A 15727-nucleotide genomic window follows, 5' to 3' on the forward strand; every position below is an offset into this window, starting at 1 on the left:
ATCTTCATTGTCCCTTATTTTTGCTCCATGCACACTACTTGCTCACACTGACCCGACACGCACTTCTGCTGCTGTTTATCATATACCTTGATGCATAATCACCTTAACTCTACACATCTACCCCTAATTTCCCGTTACCTACACATTGTAAATATGGTATTGGCACTAACCCTGTAGAAAGCTTACCTTTGTGTTCATATCTTTGTTGTACTTTATAGTGATATTGATCACTGCATTGTTGCGAACGAGCAATCAAGTTGCATTTTATTTGTCACATGCTTTGTAAACAGGTGTAGACTGAAACCCTTACTTGCAGGCCTCCCAACAATGCAAGGGATTTTGCTGTACTTGTGCGTGTAACAATAAAAACAAAAACACAACGCAGACAGAGTATGGTTCATATGTACTGCAGGGTTTATTACAATGATCTACGGGGAAAGGAATCAGAGCAACAGGGAAAGCCCCACCCACCCCCTTAAACAGTCAAAAACCAATATTTTTTTCTCCAAAAAACAAAAATTGGTAAAAAACACATTGCCGCATTTAAAAGGATTGATACAAATTTAAATCACATCAGAAGAGATCCAAGTGTAAAATGTCCTGCATCTTCAACGCTGTAACAACTGCGACTGTCCTCATGTTCAGCCTGGAGTGTAATGCAGCCTGGCGGATTCACCTAGGCTCTTAGCTGGTTTCCATCTGGGGTGGGTGGAGGAAACACATCAGATAAGACGCATGCTAGCATAGTAGGCCTGTCCCATCATTAATTTAACGCTATATACATGTGGGACAATTTGTTTGTTTTTTAAACTCCCTACAATACTTCATAACCCCTTTCTCATTTTCAAACTGAGACTCACCCTGGCATTGTAGGCATCTAGTTGGGCATCCAGCTCTTCAGCAGAAAGTGGCTTAGTGCTTCCCCCGCGGCCACCTCGACCCCTGCCTCCTCCACGACCTGCTCCACGTCCTCTCTGCATCCCTCTAAACCCACCGCCACGACCCCTGTTCATGCCACCACCACCTCGGTTCATACTGTAGAACATCTGAACATTAGCACTTTCCATTCATGATACTTATCATTGGCTCAGGTTGTTTTGGAAAACAGTTCAATCTTAACACTTACCCCTGCATGGGTGGTCGTCTTTGTGTGTCGATCTGTGATGTGACGAGTTGTATGTTCATGGGACGCCCTGCAAGAGAAAGTATTCAGGTTATCACCAGGAAGAGTAGTGTGCTGAAGACATCCGTATGGCGCTGTAGTTTTTTGCATCAGTGTCGACTCCAGCGGTGTGGTTATTTGTTTAAATTGTTCTTTAAAAGCCATGAGTTGGCTTTGATGAGTTAAACCTCCATTTTCTGAAAGAACTAGTAAAACAGGCTAACTACCTGGCCTGTACATGGATGGCAACCACCTGAGCACCCGTTTTGAAAGTTTCAACCTTCAGCAACTTGAAAGTTGGATGAATATACAGTGTCAGCATGGTGAAAGACACCTCAGCAGCACAAAACAGTTAAATGTTTCAGCAAGGTACAAATGACATAATATTTGTGGCAACTGTCAAAGCCAATTGATAAACCTACCATCAAGTGGTACACCGTTGTACTGTTTCATAGCTTTTAGAGCATCTGCCTTCCTCTCAAAGTGTACATCTGCAGTGCCTAAGCTCCTGCCCGACCGGTCATAGTGAACAGCTGCCTTCTTCAGTGTACCAAACTCCGCAAAGAGCTCCTGCAGTGAGAGAAACCATGTATTGTGATTGTAAGTGATTTGAAGTGCCATTTTGGAAATGCTAATCCAAGACAAATAAGCAATTTCTAAAGAGTCAACCAAGTCAAAAAGAAAATAAGATGTACCTGAATATCTGCGTCTGAAACGCCAAAGTCGAGATTGGAGACAAGAAGCTTCCCTCCGGTTTCCACACCAGCGCCACCCCCAACACTGGCATTGAAGCCATGATTGCCGTACATGTCGTGTTGCCATTTATCAGGAAGCTGCTTGGGCTGCAACAGATGAAAGAGAACGAACCTGCTGACTTCTGGCTCCCCTGTCTCTGCCAATCACAGAGTCCAGTCCACACAGCTGGGTAGGTGCTGGGAAGACCAGGGAATACACAGCCAACAGGGCCAGGTGGTTGGCATGGACCCCATGGAGAGTCCCAGCATTCCCTTCCCAGTGCCCACCCAATTACTACAAGTAAACCAGTTCAAAAACCGGACACATGGCAACATGTCAATTCTAGACACTAGATCAAATTAACAGGTCATAAAGCATTTTCCTAAAACTGATGAGCCCTACTTGTAAAAAATGAAACACTTCCTATAATAGAATGAAGAAATGTGTGCATTAACGTCTGTTGAGACTATTTTGATCAACATGTAGCAGTAAACAAGTAATTAATAACAGTACACATTTACTCGCTACCATCTGCACTCCGCTCCCACCCCCTTGTTGGCTAACTAGGCTAGCAATGTTGCCCGCTGTTCTCTTGCCAGCTGCTCCTCCACCAAAGGCTCTCCAGGCGGCCATCCCCAGCGAGAGTAGTATGCTGAAGAAAGTAATCCATCCGTATGGCGCTGTAGTACTTTGTATCAGTGTCGACTCCAGCTGTGTGGTTATTAGCTTAAATTGTTCTTTAAACGCCATGAGTTGGCTTTGATGAGTTAAGTGTCCATTTTCTTAAAGAGACATCTAGCAAAATAAAGTACGCCAACTACCTGGCCTGAACATGGATGTCAACCATCTGAGCGTCCATTTTGAAACCACGCCATTTTGATTGAGTGGACTAGTAACATTACTAGAAATGTGGAGATAAAAATATGTAATAAGAGGGGAAAAGTCCACTGCTCCATCCATAAAGGACACCATTCTGTGTTGATATGGTGCTGCTCACATGGGATTGTGTTAACCCGCCAGCCACTCCCAAACAAAAGGATAGGAGTGCAGGTTGAAACTCCAAAAGTTGCCTCTGCTACAAAAATCATCCAAATGCAACGATATTCTTCGATGCCGTGCCGTTCGGTGGTCCAAGTGACTTTCTGGGTCGAAAGATACTGCGACAGACCATGAAATCAATATTTCATTGATTGAAGATGCTGAATTCAAAATGGCGCCGTCTGGGCCTTGTAGGTTAGCAGCTATTCCAGAGTTAGCAACTAGCTAACCTGCTCCATAAGCTTATTCTCAAAAAGTGGTAACAGGCATGGGTTTGGGTGGACAAGGACACGTTATGTGCATTATATTTCCATATCAACCGCAATTTAAAGGGTTTCCCTTCGTTAATTCGACAGAAATTCGATTAGTTAGCTAAGTGCCTCGACTAGCAAGTTAGCCATTGATTGCATTGGGAGCAGCTAGCAAGCCTGAAGATTAGAGGACGTCGCGCAGGCATTTTTCCTTTTTCGCAGCCCATTCCTCTAAATTTCTCATACCCTGCTGTATGGCGTAGGTCTTGCTCTGCCACGGCTCAGGTTCGGTCGGTTCCTCACGGGGCCCGATCCTCCACCTCGGCCCCCAAAGCCACCACCAGCTGCTCCACGGCCAACACCACCACCTCGGCCCCCGCCAGAGCCTCCCCGGCCACGGCCTCTTCCACCACCACGGCCTCCTGCGCCCCCTCTCTGCTGCCTGTTCTGCTTGATGATGTCGTCTAGAGACATATCCATCTTATCGGCCATTATGCAGTTTCAATTACGCTAAGATCTATTAGCGAACTAAAAACTAGCCTGACTGATCCCTGCCTTAAGTAAAAACCTTGGTAATAACCCGACGGTACTACTCAGCTGCGTGAGGCAAAAAAAAAACGCTAAAATGGAGCGCAAGCTGTCTTTATAGCCACGAGCCCCTCGTTACGTGAGGACGGATGACGCTGTCAGTGTCCGCTTGTTGTGCGCCGCCCCTTCAACAGTTTTACTCGGGTTATGCTGTCAAATCAAGAAGGGACTATTTGAAATTGATCCCTTGAGTCATATCACTACAAAGACCTGTGCTGCTATTATCAGTGCAGCAGCGCAATGGTCTCGAATTTACTGTACAGCTGGTTATACAAAAATAGATAAATCTGGCATATTCCTTGATAGTTGGTGCAATTCGGCTTGGCCCCTCAGCCATCCGAGACATGGCCTGGTCACCCCTCTACCATCTAGAAGGCCGAGACAGTACAGGTGCATCAAAGCCGGGACCGAGAGACTTTAAAACAGCTTCTGTCTCCATGCCGTCAGACTGTTAAATAGTCACCACTAGCCGGCTTCGCCCCAGTACACTGCCCTGAACTTAGGGCACTTTTACTAGCCAGCTATCTTAGAGACTGCTGCCCTATGTACATAGTTATTGAACACTGGTCACTTTTATAATGTTTACACACTGTTTTACCAACTTCATATGTATATACTGTATTCATCCTATAACTACCGCTGTACACACCACTCCTGTTCAGACAGTATACTAGCCATACTGTCTATACACACCATTATATTACACATTAAGGCACGAGGGGGTGTGCCACAAACTCCTGAGGTACCTTATTGCTATTATAAACTGGTTACCAACTTAATTAGAGTAATACAAATAAATGTTTTGTCATACCGTGGTATACTGTCTGATATACCGTGGCTGTCAGCCAATCAGTATTCAGGGCTCGAACATCCCAGTTTATAAATATATATATATGTATATATAAATATATATATATCCCAGACTCTGACATTGCTCGTTCTGATATTTCTTAATTTTTAGGATTTGTGTTTATTGTTAGGTATATTGCAATGTTGAAACTAGAAATATAAGCATTTAGCTGCACTTGCAATTTTATTTATTTTACCTTTATTTTACCAGCATGCGATAACATCTGCAAAATGTGTACGTGACCAATGACATTTTATTTGATATAAGATTCCTGAGACAAATGTGTAAATAAATGTGTTGTGTTAATACCACGGCCTACACCAACTGTATCCACATGTGAACTTTGTCAACACAGATGCATCAACACCTATATTTGAGTGCAGATTCACATAGCCCACAATATCGTTAAAATATATCATGCCGCCATGATTGTATCTTCTTGTAAATTGTAAATTCTTGTAAATCTTCTTGAAATTGTTACAGATGCACAATCGAGAGCATCCTGTCGGGCTGTATCACCGCCTGGTACGGAAACTGCTCCGCCCACAACCGTAAGGCTCTCCAGAGGGTAGTGAGGTCTGCACAACACATCACCGGGGGCAAACTACCTGCCCTCCAGGACACCTACACCACCCGATGTCACAGGAAGGCCATAAAGATCATCAAGGACAACAACCACCCGAGCCACTGCCTGTTCACCCCGCTATCATCCAGAAGGCGAGGTCAGTACAGGTGCATCAAAGCAGGGACCGAGAGACTGAAAAACAGCTTCTATCTCAAGGCCATCAGACTGTTAAACAGCCATCACTAACATTTAGTGGCCGCTGCCAACATACTGACTCAACTCCAGCCACTTTAATAATGAGAATTGATGGAAATTATGTAAAAATGTATCACTAGTCACTTTAAACAAAATAAACTGTACTCTATACCATCTACTGCATCTTGCCTATGCCGTTCTGTACCATCACTCATTCATATATCTTTATGTACATATTCTTTATCCCTTTACACTTGTGTGTATAAGGTAGTAGTTGTGGAATTGTTAGGTTACTTGTTGGTTATTACTGCATTGTCGGAACTAGAAGCACAAGCATTTCGCTACTCGCATTAACATCTGCTAACCATGTGTATGTGACAAATAAAATTTGATTTGTACTTGTTTGTACTAATAGGTTTACCATTATGGAGTAATTCTCTCTTTGCTAACTTTTGTGAATAGTGGCTGAGCCCTGTTGTTATAACTGCTTTCAGACCATAACCGAGCACTTCATGATTCCCTCTGTGATATGAAGGAACTAGATCAGAGAAAGAAATATAGCTGACTATACATACAATGAAAATAAACGCAACATGTAGTGTTGGTCCCATGTTTTCCATATGCACAAAAAACATATTTCTCTCAAATTTTGTGCACAAATTTGTTTACATCCCTGTTAGTGAGCATTTCTCCTTTGCCAAGATAATCCATCCACCTAACAGGTGTGCATATCAAGAAGCTGATTAAACAGCATGACCATTACACAGGTGCGCCTTGTGCTAGGGACAATAAAAGGCCACTAATTTGTCACACAACACCTCAAGTTTTGAGGGAGAGTGCAATAGTCATGCTGACTGCAGGAATGTCCACCAGAGCTGTTGCCAGGTCATTTTATGTTAATTTCTCTACCACAAGGTGCCTCGAACATTGTTTTAGAGAATGTGGCAGTACGTCCAACCAACCTCACAACCGCAGACCACGTGTAACCACTCCAGCCCAGGACCTCAACATCCGGCTTCTTCACCTGCGGGATCGTATGATGGGGGTGTGGATGGGTTGCTGAGGAGTATTTCTGTAATAAAAGCCCTTTTGTGGGGAAAAACTCAGTGGGTGGGCCTTGGAGGGCATGGTTGCATTCCTGCCCAGTCATGTGAAATCCATAGATTAGGGCCTAATGAATTCATTTAAATTGACTGATTTCCTTATATGAACTGCATTTAGTAAAATCTTTGAAATTGTTGCAATTATATTTTTGTTCAGTAGCCTATTACACTGTTTTCAGTAACAACGCACAAACAAAACAAAGAGCATGAGACAACAATTTACCATCCGACTGTAGGTTCTGTGACATTTGTACATACATCATTGGGGAGTATATAGGTAAACACATCCAAAAAGTAAATTTAGGTCAAACATCTATGACCAATGCATTGAGTGAAATATTGTAAAAGTATTTTATTCAATATTTTTTTTCAAGGCTGAGAAGTCAATGTGGCGATGTCTACTTGAAGTCCATTTCAGGGGCATGAATTTATATGAAAAATGTTGGCATTTATCCTAAACAATTTTTGGCTTCCAAAACTCGCCCGTACAATCGGTTCCCATTCCAATATATCTACAATTCAACTATCTTCCAAAAAAAGAATGCCAGCCCTTCAGCATTATCCTTTGTAGATTGAAAAGAAAACAGTTTATATTTAAGACTGCAGTCCTTTAAAGTGTCCCATGAAGAATTTGTACACCATCTGTACTTCGGCATCAGGATGTCAGCATATTTCATTCAAACTCTGCATCAGTCCCATTCACATACAAAAAAGAGTAAAAATGAAAAATTCATGGCTGTAAAACCAAGAACCGGAAGAGAGAATCCCTGGAAATCAAATGCCAGCTTTCTTGCATTCCACGTCAACCAGATGAGAGGTAGGGTAAGAAAATATTGAGCCTGGACAGAGAAAGAGGGGGGGGGGGGGGGGCTGGGGTGGATAAGGAACTCCAAAAATGTTGTGGTTGTTAGGACATCAGCCCACTGCTGTTGAATGGGCAGGCTGTTAGTCCGGGTGGGCAGAAAGAGGACCGGCATTCTGGGCAGGAATGGCCAAAAGGTTGACTTACTGGCTGACAGAGGAGGAGAAAGTTCTCAAGGATAATTGGTGCAGAAAAAAAGCTGTTGACTATAAAGAGAAAGACTAGGACTTCTTGGAGTCCTGTGTGTTGCGTTTCTTGAGGTCACTCAGGTCAACTGGTGTGAAAGCTGCAAGAAAGGATAAAAACATTAATACTCTGTCTTTTTGACAAATCTAGTAAATAGCCTGTTTAAATGACAAACACTTACAATTTAAGTTGGGATTTGGGTTCTTTTCCACATACTCCTGTGGTCCACGGTCTTTGCGTTCGCTGCTCTGTGGTGACCGGATGTCTCTGAGCACACACTGCCAGGCTGTAAAGAAGCATACACATGCCAGCTTTCAACCATCTCCTTACATACCACATTCCATCCAAATGGCTCATCTGAGCTCAGTGGTACATTTACATTACATTTAAGTCATTTAGCAGACGCTCTTATCCAGAGCGACTTACAAATTGGTGCATTCACCTAATGACATCCAGTGGAACAGCCACTTTACAATAGTGCATCTAAATCTTTTAAGGGGGGGGGGGGGGGGCAGAAGGATTGCTTTATCCTAGGTATTCCTTGAAGAGGTGGGGTTTCAGGTGTCTCCGGAAGGTGGTGATTGACTCCGCTGTCCTGGCGTCGTGAGGGAGTTTGTTCCACCATTGGGGTGCCAGAGCAGCGAACAGTTTTGACTGGGCTGAGCGGGAACTGTACTTCCTCAGTGGTAGGGAGGCGAGCAGGCCAGAGGTGGATGAACGCAGTGCCCTTGTTTGGGTGTAGGGCCTGATCAGAGCCTGAAGGTACTGAGGTGCCGTTCCCCTCACAGCTCCGTAGGCAAGCACCATGGTCTTGTAGCGGATGCGAGCTTCAACTGGAAGCCAGTGGAGAGAGCGGAGGAGCGGGGTGACGTGAGAGAACTTGGGAAGGTTGAACACCAGACGGGCTGCGGCGTTCTGGATGAGTTGTAGGGGTTTGATGGCACAGGCAGGGAGCCCAGCCAACAGCGAGTTGCAGTAATCCAGACGGGAGATGACAAGTGCCTGGATTAGGACCTGCGCCGCTTCCTGTGTGAGGCAGGGTCGTACTCTGCGGATGTTGTAGAGCATGAACCTACAGGAACGGGCCACCGCCTTGATGGTACAGGGGCTTCTTACAGTGGATCATGTTGATGGCCAACATATAAGCCTACTTAGGTGAGAGACTTAAGGGCTAGTCTTAGTAAGATATCGGCCTTCTGAGGCAGACTCACTGTCGTGGATGAAACGCACATTCTCCTCATGTGCTGGAGTGAAGAGCTCCCCACTGTTCGTAGGAGACCGAGGACTGGAAGTCCGCTTGTAGTTGTTCACCATCCTGGGAGCAGATGAGCTATAAAGCAGCAAAGATACAAATAAAAACAAAAACAAAACAAACAGCAAGAAAGAATGAAAACACAGAACAGACAGGCTGGAAAACAGAACATACGTTTTTCTGGCATGCATGCAGTATACCTGATTCTACAAGATACAGCTTGATATACAGTTAGCACACAACACAACCATAACAGGTAAACAACGCTCTTCCAACCTCATTCTGTGTGCAGTCTGTCTCTTGCTCCTTTCTAATGAATAGTTGGGGGGTTAAGAGAATATGAACCTTCTTTATCCTCTGTTGAATAGCTAGTGGTGGAAACAAGGCGTGACATGATTAATTCTAAATAAAGACACCAATCACAAACAATTGAGGAATGTTGACATTTGAAACCTAGCTAGCTAAAACAGACTGCAAAATACAGTTACTTAACTATACAGCCAGAAAGCTACATTGGATGCCACACTATCGGCATTAGCTTGCTTATTGATGTTAGTTATGCTTCAATGTTTACATGTTTGTATCTGACACTTAACGTTACACAAGCGAGCTAGCTAACAAGAAATTATACTTGCCAACTCATATTGACCAGCGACTCTTAAAATATAAAGCACCTAGCTTGCTAACTAACGTGACCCAATATCGTATATTTTAAATTGACATTTTGTTGGTTAGAAATGATCTTGCGGTTGAAGTAGTGGCTGACAGATAAAGGATAACGTTAGCTAACTAGCAAGCTAACGTTAGCATATTCGGCACCATAACGTTAGCTATCTAGCGAATGTTTGCTACACGTTATCAATAGCTACTATTATTAGCTAAGCCATTTAACTTTATCTAGCTGAATATATCCAGACAATAGTACCAATTAAATGTTTCCAACAGCAGTGGAATATTAATTAATAACGCTATAGCTAGCTTGGAATAATCCAAAAATTACCAAAGAAGAAGGTTTAGATCCAGCTTCCTTTCGCTTTCTTTATTCAGCCAACAAGATGTAACTAGCGTTAGCTAGCTAGGCCTCCCGTCGGCTAAAACGGTTGCCAATACCAACCAATCATTTCTGGGCAAGTAATTTAAAACGGAAGTCAACAAAACTTAATAGGTTTGTTGGTTCAAAATAATGTTCAAATCCCAAAAGAATGCTTATATGAATGCCTTCTCCCCAACATTTACCCTCTCTGCTCGAGTCTTTTTGGTACTTGTTTAAATAAAACAGACCATGGACCAGCTTGCGAAGAAGTTAGAAAAAGCATTGGCTAAAAATAACCTTACCCGAGTTTATAGGCCCTAAAAAAATGCACTCTAGCAATTAAAAATCATCATCATCATAATGCACCCTAGTTATTAAAAATATCACCAAGCCCTAGTCAGACCATTACTGTTCCAGCTGGCTTATAGGCGTTATTCGGTAGGTAATGTTAAGTGTAGCACAGATCATTTTCGACCAACTTGACGATGCATCCTCAGTTCCTGACTTGGAAGAACGCATTTCATTTAAATGTCCATGTCTAGTTGCAGGGGGGTTCGTTTGAATTTCGAAATTGCTCCAATATTATTATTTTTTTTTTGGCTCCATGAAGTAATAAAAAAAAATGTGTATCACCACCATATTGTCTGTTTAAAATATATTCTCATTGATTGAGAAAGGTGTTGCTTTCTTCTTCTTCTTCGTGTGGTTTTCCGGCAGACTAGACACTTTTTTGCGTATTGCTGCCTTTCACAGTTTGGAAAGTGCATTGCATATTTGTTCACAATAAAAGGAAACTGAAACGCCATGTAACCCTATATTACCCCTGTAGTGGCCTACTACTCAAATCAAATATTATTTGTCACATGCTTACTTATGGGTCCTTTTCCAACAATGAAGAGTTAACGATAACAACAAAAAAATAACATGGCTATATAGAGCCCCTCACCATTTCCCTGTTTGACTGCTAGGTTTTATGGCACCTCCACTGTGGGGCTCTAAGTAGTGTTGCCCAACGTAGCGTTGTCGCTATATTTAGCGAGTATTCAGACCCCTCTAGCGACACATTTTCAAAAAAGCGACTAGCGACAGATCTAGAGACTTTTTCTGGTGTTATTGGAGACTCTGACGTGAAAGCACGTATCGTTCTTACTCTTCTCAACGAGCAGCGGGTGCTGCCGTGGGTCCCGCCACGGGTCTCACCCCTGTCCCAAAGCACTCAGGCGGCCCAGTCCTCCCGCAGCAGTCCCTCCCGGCTGCAGTCAGAGCAGGAGATGTTCACCCCTCTGCATCCAGACTGCAAATGAATCGCGCGTGCGGGAAGCCGCCGCTGGCTGATCCAGCCATAAATGTAAAAAAACTAAACAAAAAAATGTAATAAAAATAAATAAAACTAAGTCACTTTTGCCAGTCCCACGCCCAGATAAAGAAGGAGGGTTGGAATTGTGACATAAAAAAAAGAATCACAGAAGAAAGTTCATTTGTAGTTCTTAACATATTTAGGGTGTTTTTTACTCACTTTTTGTCTCTTTAACTTGCGTGTCGTGATCGTGTTTGGTGTAGAGTGACAAAATACATTTATGCACAATAGCGCACACGCGCAGCCGGTTTGGGTTCCGTGTTAGCCAAATATATTTAAACTCACTTTTTCACAATTCCTGACATTTAATCCTAGTAAAAATTCGCTGGATTGGGTCAGTTAAGATCACCACTTATTTTAAGAATGTGAAATGTAAGAATAATAGTAGAGATAAGGATTTATTTCAGCTTTTATTTCTTTCATCACATTCCCAGTGGGTCAGAAGTTAACATACATCAATTAGTATTTGGTAGCATTGCCTTTAAATTGTTTAACTTGGGTCAAATGTTTCAGGTAGCCTTCCACAAGCTTTCCAAAATAAGTTGGGCGAATTTTGGCCGATTTCTCCTGACAGAGCTGGTGTAACCGAGTCAAGTTTGTAGGCCTCCTTGCTCACGCATGTTTTTTAAAGTTCTGCCCACAAATTTTCTATGGGTTTGAGGTCAGGGCTTTGTGATGGCCACTCCAATACCTTGACTTTGTTGCCCTTAAGCCATTTTGCCACAACTTTGGAAGTATGCTTGGGGTCAATGTCCAGTTGGAAGACCCATTTGCGACCAAGCTTTAACTTCGTGACTGATGTCTTGAGATGTTGCTTCAATATATATCCACATAATTTTCCATCCTCTTGATGCCATCTATTTTGTAAAGTGCATCATGCCCTCCTGCAGCAAAGCACCCCCACAACATGATGCTGCCACCCCCGTACTTCACGGTTGGGATGGTGTTCTTCGGCTTGCAAGCGTCCCCCTTTTTCCTCCAAACATAACGATGGTCATTATGGCCAAACAGTTCTATTTTTGTTTCATCAGACCAGAGGACATTTCTCCAAAAAGTACAATCTTTGTCCCCATGTGCAGTTGCAAACCGTAGTCTGGCCTTTTTGTGGCGGTTTTGGAGCAGTGGCTTCTTCCTTGCTGAGCAGCCTTCCAGGTTATGTCGATATAGGACTCATTTTACTGTGGATATAGATACTTTTGTACCGGTTTACTCCAGCATCTTCACAGGGTCCTTTGTTGTTGTTCTGGGATTGATTTGCACTTTTCGCACCAAAGTACATTCATCTCTAGAAGACAGTTTATACATGCGTACTATTGTTTGTACAGATGAACGTGGTACCTTAAGGCATTTGGAAATTGCTCCCAAGGACGAACCAGACTTGTGGAGGTCTACAATATTTTTTGTGAGGTCTTGGCTGATTTCTTTTGATTTTGTGGAGTGATTGAAAAACGAGTTTTAATGACTCCAACCTAAGTAAGTGTATGTAAACTTCAGACTTCAACTGTATGTACTGTACATATAAGTAGGGGTAAAGTGACTAGGCAGCAGGATAGATAATAGACTGTAGTAGCAGCGCATGTGGCATAGGAGGTTGGTTCATAATAATGTCAGAAACGGAGAAAATTGAATGGCATCAAACATATGGAAACTATGTGTTTAATGTATTTGATACTATTCCTCTGATTCCGCTCCAACCATTACCACGAGACCATCCTCCCCAATCAAGGTACGACCAACCTCTTGTGGTTCGCGGTAAGTGTGAAAGTGAGTGTGTGGCGTCAGTATGCATGTGTGTGCATGTTGTGTGTGTTTGTGCGTATGTAGTGTCTATGTGTTGGGGTGTCAGTGTGAGTGTGTGTGTAAAGTCTGTGCAAGAGAGTTAGTGCAAAAAAGGATCAATGCAGGTAGTCAAGGTAGCCATTTGATTAGCTATTTAGCAGTCGTTTAGAAGTCTTATGGCTTGGGGTAGAAGCTGTTCATGGTCCTGTTGGTTCCAGACTTGGTGCATTGGTACCGATTGTCAGCTTGGGTGGCTGGAGAGTTAGAAAATGTTTGGTGCCTTCCTCTGACACCGCCTCATATGACAGGAAGCTCTCAGCCCCAGTGATGTTTTTTAAAATTTTATTTCACCTTTATTTAACCAGGTAGGCTAGTTGAGAACAAGTTCTCATTTGCAACTGCGACCTGGCCAAGATAAAGCATAGCAGTGTGAACAGACAACAACACAGAGTTACACATGGAGTAAACAATAAACAAGTCAATAACATGGTAGAAAAAAGAGAATCTATATACAATGTGTGCAAAAGGCATGAGGTAAGCAATAAATCGAATAATTACAATTTAGCAGATTAACACTGGAGTGATAAATCATCAGATGATCATGTGCAAGAAGAGATACTGGTGTGCAAAAGAGCAGAAAAGTAAATAAATAAAAGCAGTATGGGGGTGAGGTAGGTAAATTGGGTGGGTAGTTTACAGATGGACTATGTACAGCTGCAGCGATCGGTTAGCTGCTCGGATAGCAGATTTTTAAAGTTGTTGAGGGAGATAAAAGTCTCCAACTTCAGAGATTTTTGCAATTCGTTCCAGTCGCAGGCAGCAGAAAACTGGAAGGAAAGGCGTCCAAATGAGGTTTTGGCTTTAGGGATGATCCGTGAGATACACCTGCTGGAGCGCGTGCTACGGGTGGGTGTAGCCATCGTGACCAGTGAACTGAGATAAGGCGGCACTTTACCTAGCATAGCCTTGTAGATGACCTGGAGCCAGTGGGTCTGACGACGAACATGTAGCGAGGGCCAGCCGACTAGGGCATACAGGTCGCAGTGGTGGGTCGTATAAGGTGCTTTAGTAACAAAACGGATGGCACTGTGATAAACTGCATCCAGTTTGCTGAGTAGAGTATTGGAAGCTATTTTGTAGATGACATCGCCGAAGTCGAGGATCGGTAGGATAGTCAGTTTTACTAGGGTAAGTTTGGCGGCGTGAGTGAAGGAGGCTTTGTTCCGGAATAGAAAGCCGACTCTAGATTTGATTTTGGATTGGAGATGTTTGATATGAGTCTGGAAGGAGAGTTTGCAGTCTAGCCAGACACCTAGGTACTTATAGATGTCCACATATTCTAGGTCGGAACCGTCCAGGGTGGTGATGCTAGTCGGGCGTGCGGGTGCAGGCAGCGAACGGTTGAAACCATGCATTTGGTTTTACTAGCGTTTAAGAGCAGTTGGAGGCCACGGAAGGAGTGTTGTATGGCATTGAAGCTCGTTTGGAGGTTAGATAGCACAGTGTCCAGGGAAGGGCCGGAAGTATACAGAATGGTGTCGTCTGCGTAGAGGTGGATCAGGGAATCGCCCGCAGCAAGAGCAACATCATTGATGTATACAGAGAAAAGAGTCGGCCCGAGAATTGAACCCTGTGGTACCCCCATAGAGACTGCCAGAGGACCGGACAACATGCCCTCCGATTTGACACACTGAACTCTGTCTGCAAAGTAGTTGGTGAACCAGGCAAGGCAGTCATTAGAAAAACCGAGGCTATTGAGTCTGCCGATAAGAATATGGTGATTGACAGAGTCGAAAGCCTTGGCCAGGTCGATGAAGACGGCTGCACAGTAATGTCTTTTATCGATGGCGGTTATGATATCGTTTAGTACCTTGAGCGTGGCTGAGGTGCACCCGTGACCGGCTCGGAAACCGGATTGCACAGCGGAGAAGGTACGGTGGGATTCGAGATGGTCAGTGATCTGTTTGTTGACTTGGCTTTCGAAGACCTTAGCTAGGCAGGGCAGGATGGATATAGGTCTGTAACAGTTTGGGTCCAGGGTGTCTCCCCCTTTGAAGAGGGGGATGACAGCGGCAGCTTTCCAATCCTTGGGGATCTCAGATGATACGAAGGAGAGGTTGAACAGGCTGGTAATAGGGGGTGCGACAATGGCGGCGGACAGTTTCAGAAATAGGGGGTCCAGATTGTCAAGCCCAGCTGAATTGTATGGGTCCAGGTTTTCCAGCTCTTTCAGAACATCTGCTATCTGGATATGGGTAAAGGAGAAGCTGGGGAGGCTTGGGCGAGTAGCAGCGGGGGGGGGGGGGGGGGGGGCGGGGCTGTTGGCCAAGGTTGGAGTCGCCAGGTGGAAGGCATGGCCAGCCATTGAGAAATGTTTGTTGAAGTTTTCGATTATCACGGACTTATCAGTGGTGACCGTGTTATCTAGCCTCAGTGCAGTGGGCAGCTGGGAGGAGGTGCTCTTGTTTTCCATGGACTTTACAGTATCCCAGAACTTTTTGGAGTTAGAGCTACAGGATGCAAATTTCTGCTTGAAAAAGCTGGCCTTTGCTTTCCTGACTGTCTGCGTGTATTGGTTCCTGACTTCCCTGAACAGTTGCATATCGCGGGGCTCTTCGATGCTATTGCAGTTCGCCACAGGATGTTTTTGTGCTGGTCGAGGGCAGTCAGGTCTGGATTGAACCAAGGGCTATATCTGTTCTTGGTTCTGCATTTTTTGAACGGAGCATGCTTGTCTAATATGGTGAGGAAGTAACTTTTAAAGAATGACC

General features: G+C 43.8%; 2 protein-coding genes across 5 annotated transcripts; both read right to left on the bottom strand.

Moving 5' to 3' along the window:
• Positions 1 to 391: 391 nt before the first annotated feature.
• Positions 392 to 3847, bottom strand: LOC129833272 (THO complex subunit 4-like). Of its 3 annotated transcripts, none has more exons than XM_055897735.1 (6): positions 3433 to 3847; positions 1858 to 2004; positions 1585 to 1732; positions 1127 to 1193; positions 861 to 1035; positions 392 to 699 (listed from the first exon to the last, which is right to left on the bottom strand). In XM_055897735.1, exons 1-6 carry the CDS (start codon positions 3676 to 3678, stop codon positions 685 to 687), a joined length of 798 nt encoding a protein of 265 aa, XP_055753710.1. In that variant the 5' UTR covers positions 3679 to 3847; the 3' UTR covers positions 392 to 684. The 3 variants fall into 3 exon arrangements, with proteins under 3 accessions (XP_055753710.1, XP_055753712.1, XP_055753711.1); XM_055897737.1 differs by lacking the exon at positions 3433 to 3847 and adding an exon at positions 2426 to 3426; XM_055897736.1 differs by lacking the exon at positions 3433 to 3847 and adding an exon at positions 2411 to 3426.
• A 2977-nt stretch (positions 3848 to 6824) lies between these two features.
• Positions 6825 to 10116, bottom strand: LOC129833277 (mapk-regulated corepressor-interacting protein 1-like). Of its 2 annotated transcripts, XM_055897746.1 has the most exons (5): positions 9788 to 10116; positions 9064 to 9155; positions 8747 to 8865; positions 7717 to 7821; positions 6825 to 7635 (listed from the first exon to the last, which is right to left on the bottom strand). In XM_055897746.1, exons 2-5 carry the CDS (start codon positions 9066 to 9068, stop codon positions 7571 to 7573), a joined length of 294 nt encoding a protein of 97 aa, XP_055753721.1. In that variant the 5' UTR covers positions 9069 to 9155; positions 9788 to 10116; the 3' UTR covers positions 6825 to 7570. The 2 variants fall into 2 exon arrangements, with proteins under 2 accessions (XP_055753721.1, XP_055753720.1); XM_055897745.1 differs by having other exon boundaries at positions 8747 to 9155.
• Between the last annotated feature and the right edge of the window lie 5611 nt (positions 10117 to 15727).

The sequence above is a fragment of the Salvelinus fontinalis genome, chromosome 34, assembly GCF_029448725.1.
Source record: "Salvelinus fontinalis isolate EN_2023a chromosome 34, ASM2944872v1, whole genome shotgun sequence".
In the NCBI taxonomy this organism is placed as follows: domain Eukaryota; kingdom Metazoa; phylum Chordata; class Actinopteri; order Salmoniformes; family Salmonidae; genus Salvelinus; species Salvelinus fontinalis.